Source organism: Athene cunicularia, assembly GCF_003259725.1.
Source record: "Athene cunicularia isolate RWA chromosome 26 unlocalized genomic scaffold, athCun1 chr26_part1, whole genome shotgun sequence".
NCBI classification, from domain to species: Eukaryota; Metazoa; Chordata; class Aves; order Strigiformes; family Strigidae; genus Athene; species Athene cunicularia.
Window position 1 is genome coordinate 542,215 of NW_020799136.1, and position 3,160 is coordinate 545,374.

General features: G+C 63.8%; 1 protein-coding gene across 1 annotated transcript in view; it reads right to left on the reverse strand.

The window, feature by feature from the left end:
* LOC113488784 (pleckstrin homology domain-containing family A member 6-like) overlaps nt 1–3,159 on the reverse strand; it is a 26,476-nt gene extending 23,317 nt beyond the window's left edge. Inside the window, exons 1-3 of the mRNA XM_026864098.1 lie at nt 3,077–3,159; nt 2,629–2,705; nt 1,979–2,036 (exon numbers count right to left, since the gene is read on the reverse strand). Coding sequence (XP_026719899.1) covers nt 1,979–2,036; nt 2,629–2,705; nt 3,077–3,159 — 218 coding nt within the window. The remainder of the gene's footprint in view (nt 1–1,978; nt 2,037–2,628; nt 2,706–3,076) is intronic.
* Nucleotide 3,160: the final 1 nt, after the last annotated feature.

The following is a 3,160-nucleotide window of genomic DNA, read 5'->3' on the forward strand; positions in this document are numbered from 1 at the left end:
ATGTGTATAAGAGACAGACCCAGGAGAGCCCCGAGAGCTGGAAAACAGCTCAGGAAGCCCATGAACAACTTGGGGAGCCCTCTCCCAGCCTGACCAGGCAGCCCTAAGCACCCCAGCCAGGGTGGGGGCCGGTTGTTCCCTGTCCCCCTGCACAGACAAGAGGTGCAGGGTTCAGCCTGAAGGCACAGACTCAGCAGGGCCTTTTCTTCCCAAGGCAGAGAGCTGGAGCCAGGAGCAGAGTGGAAAAGAGCCCTTTTATCAGCAGTGCTTCCCCGCAGAGCACTCAGCCGGGGCAGGGGGTTGAGTGCTGCCCTCCCGCACCCCCAGGTTGGCACAGGGGTGCCCGGCATTGCGCGGAGCCAGCGGTTCCCTTCTCTGCAGCCGGGCCCTGCACACGTGTGCAGCAACGTGCAGGGCATGCACCGCTGCGCCAGCCTCAATGCCACCTTGTGGGTGCTGCTGCAAAGGCAGGAGGAGGCAGCGACAGCCAGGGCTTGGGGTGAGGTGGGGGGACCAGAAGCTCCTGGTTGGAGCCCCCCACCTCCAGCCCTGACCCGCTCCGCTGGGGCCTTCCCACAGCTGCCGCGGCGCACGGGGAACGGCAGACACGGGTGACACGCCGCCACGTTCGAGCAGGCAGCGATGGGGAAGACGGGCCTTGCCGTGGGGAAGCGTCGCAGACGTGCTGCAGGCACGCCGCTGGAACCTGAGCGGGAGGTTTCGCCGCCTCAGCCCTCGCCCAGCAAGCCCCACCGCCGGCGACGTCTGTGCCTGCGCGACTCAAACACAGGGCTGGTTCAAGGACACCTTGGCTCTGCCCGACGGATTAACCCAGATAATCCCGGGGTTTTGCTCCAGCCCTCAACCCACCTTGGGATCTTTGCTCTCGCTGGGTTTACTGCCGTCTGGGCACACAGAGGAGCCTCTGTTTGTGCCAGATAGGGACGGGCTCAAAGTTCCCGTCTGAAACACCCTCGCCCGGCAGGGCCTGGAGCCCCGCGTGAGGCGAGGCGGCAGCCTGCAGCTCAGCCTGTCTAGACACCAGCATCACCCCGCCAGGGTCCCAGTTCCTGGACTGAAGGCAGGGAGGGGGGCAAGAGGCGATGAGAAACAACCTGCTGGGACAAACTGGGGCTCTCGGAGCAGCACCTCGGGCCAGATCCTTACTGAGTTACGCTCCTGTTGCATTCACCCCAGCGAGCACAGCCAGCTCAGCCCTGGGCAGTGTGTGCCCCGTGGACCCTCCGCACCCCCGAGCTCCCTCCCACAGGGGCAGGGTGCTGCAAGGCCCTGGAGAAAGTCCCCACTGGGTTTTGGGGGACCTTTCCCCGAGGGATGACGCAGGGCTGGGGGCTGGCTGGCTTGCCCACGCCACCCTGGAGCTCCCACAGCCCTCAGAAGAGACACATTTGCATCTGAAATGGTAACTCGGCACAGGAGCTCCCCTGTGCACAGGGACAGGGTGAGATTTACCTGTCCCAGCAGCGCCGGTTGTGGCATCCAGGTGCAGGATGGAGCCCAGAGCTGGGTCTGGTCCCTGCTAGTCATGTAGAGGGACTGCCACAGCATGGACAGGTAAGTCCAGCCTGGCCTGGCTGCGCTGTGCTGGCACGAGCTTTAGCCCTCTGCTAAAGCCGGGGAGCTCCACGTCTGTTCAGCTGCCAGGGCTGCGGGACCGACACAGCCACAGCAGCGTGGGACGAGCCACAGCAGAGCCACGGGTACCCACCCACGCCCGACACGCACCAGCAGCGCGGACCCTGACCCCATCCTCTAGCAAGTGCTGTGCTCCAAAGCTTCCCAAACGCCACCTTTACTGCCCGGCTGCTCCTCGGGCCCAGGGGCCAGCAGCCCACGCTGCATTTCGGTAGCAGCCGCCTCTGGGCAGAGACAAGCCCAGGGAGCAGCATCCTCCGAGGGTGCCGTGGCAGTCCGAGCAGGAGGCAGAACTTCTCCCCCTCAGCCCCTTCTCACTTACTTGATGAAGTAGAAGCCCCCGTGCAGCGTCGTGTCCACCTCCCAGCCTCGGGGCAGCCCTGGAAGGACAGAAGCAGCCGTCACCCTCCCTCACCCTGCACAGCCCTTCCCCTCCCCGCCGCTGCCCTGCTCCGGGCTGAGGTGTTGCACGGGCGCAGAGCACTTGCCCAAAGGTTAGCAGTGGAGGTTAGCAGTGCTCGGTGACCCCATTTCCCCCAGAAACAACCACAGATGAGGTCCCTCTCGCAGGACACAGCACTAGGGAAGGGCAGGAGCGCATGGGCAGGAAGCTGCGGGATAATCGTGACACTTGTGCGGTGCCATGTCCTGCCGTGGTCGGCTCAGACGTGCTCAAACGGCATTTTTAAAGTGGTTTGGGTTCCCTCCCCAGCAGTGACAGGTCACAGAGACAGCTCTGTGGAAGGGGACACTTTAAAGCCCCCCCAAGAACATATCTCCAGCTAGCAACCCCATGCCCGAGGGATGCAGCATCACCTCACTCATCACTCAGAAAGCCCCCCAGCCCTCGCTCAGCTTTTCAGGGTCTCTCTCCACTGCATTTCTGCAGGATTTCACTCCATGCCTCCAGAGTTTGATCGGTGTCTGGGGAGGGCAGAGAGCAAACACCAAGACCCAGGAGCCGTTCCTTACCGGCGCAGGAGAAGTGCCCGCTCTGGATGGAGTAGCCTGTGCCGGGGTGCACCCAACTCGTGGACTTGGTCTCGTCGCTGCGGAAGACAAGGAGCGGGGCTGTCAGCACCCCCGCGGGCCCAGGGAGCCCCTTCCCATCGCCAGGGAAGGGTCTTTGCAACAGGGGTGACTTTTCCAGCCAAAGGAATGAAAGGACCGGATTTTAGGGACAGAGGGGAACAGCATCCATCAGGCTGAGGGAGCGGAGAGCCCCGAGGAGAAAGAAGAAGAGGGAAAAGGAGAGATGAGTGTGTGATAGGGAAGCAGCCAGATGCAGAGGCTTGCAGCAGCGGGTACCCCCGTGTTCCCAGCCCAGACTAAGCACAGCCCCCCCCAGCCAGGCACCCCTGCATGAAGCCCGTCCCCGCGGCAGCCCCCGCGCCGTGCCAGCTGCCAGGCAGGACCGTACTTGATGAAGAAGATGCGCCCGTCCCCGCAGACGCCGTAGGTCCACCTGCCCGGCAGGTCCAGCCAGTCGATGTCATCCCCCATG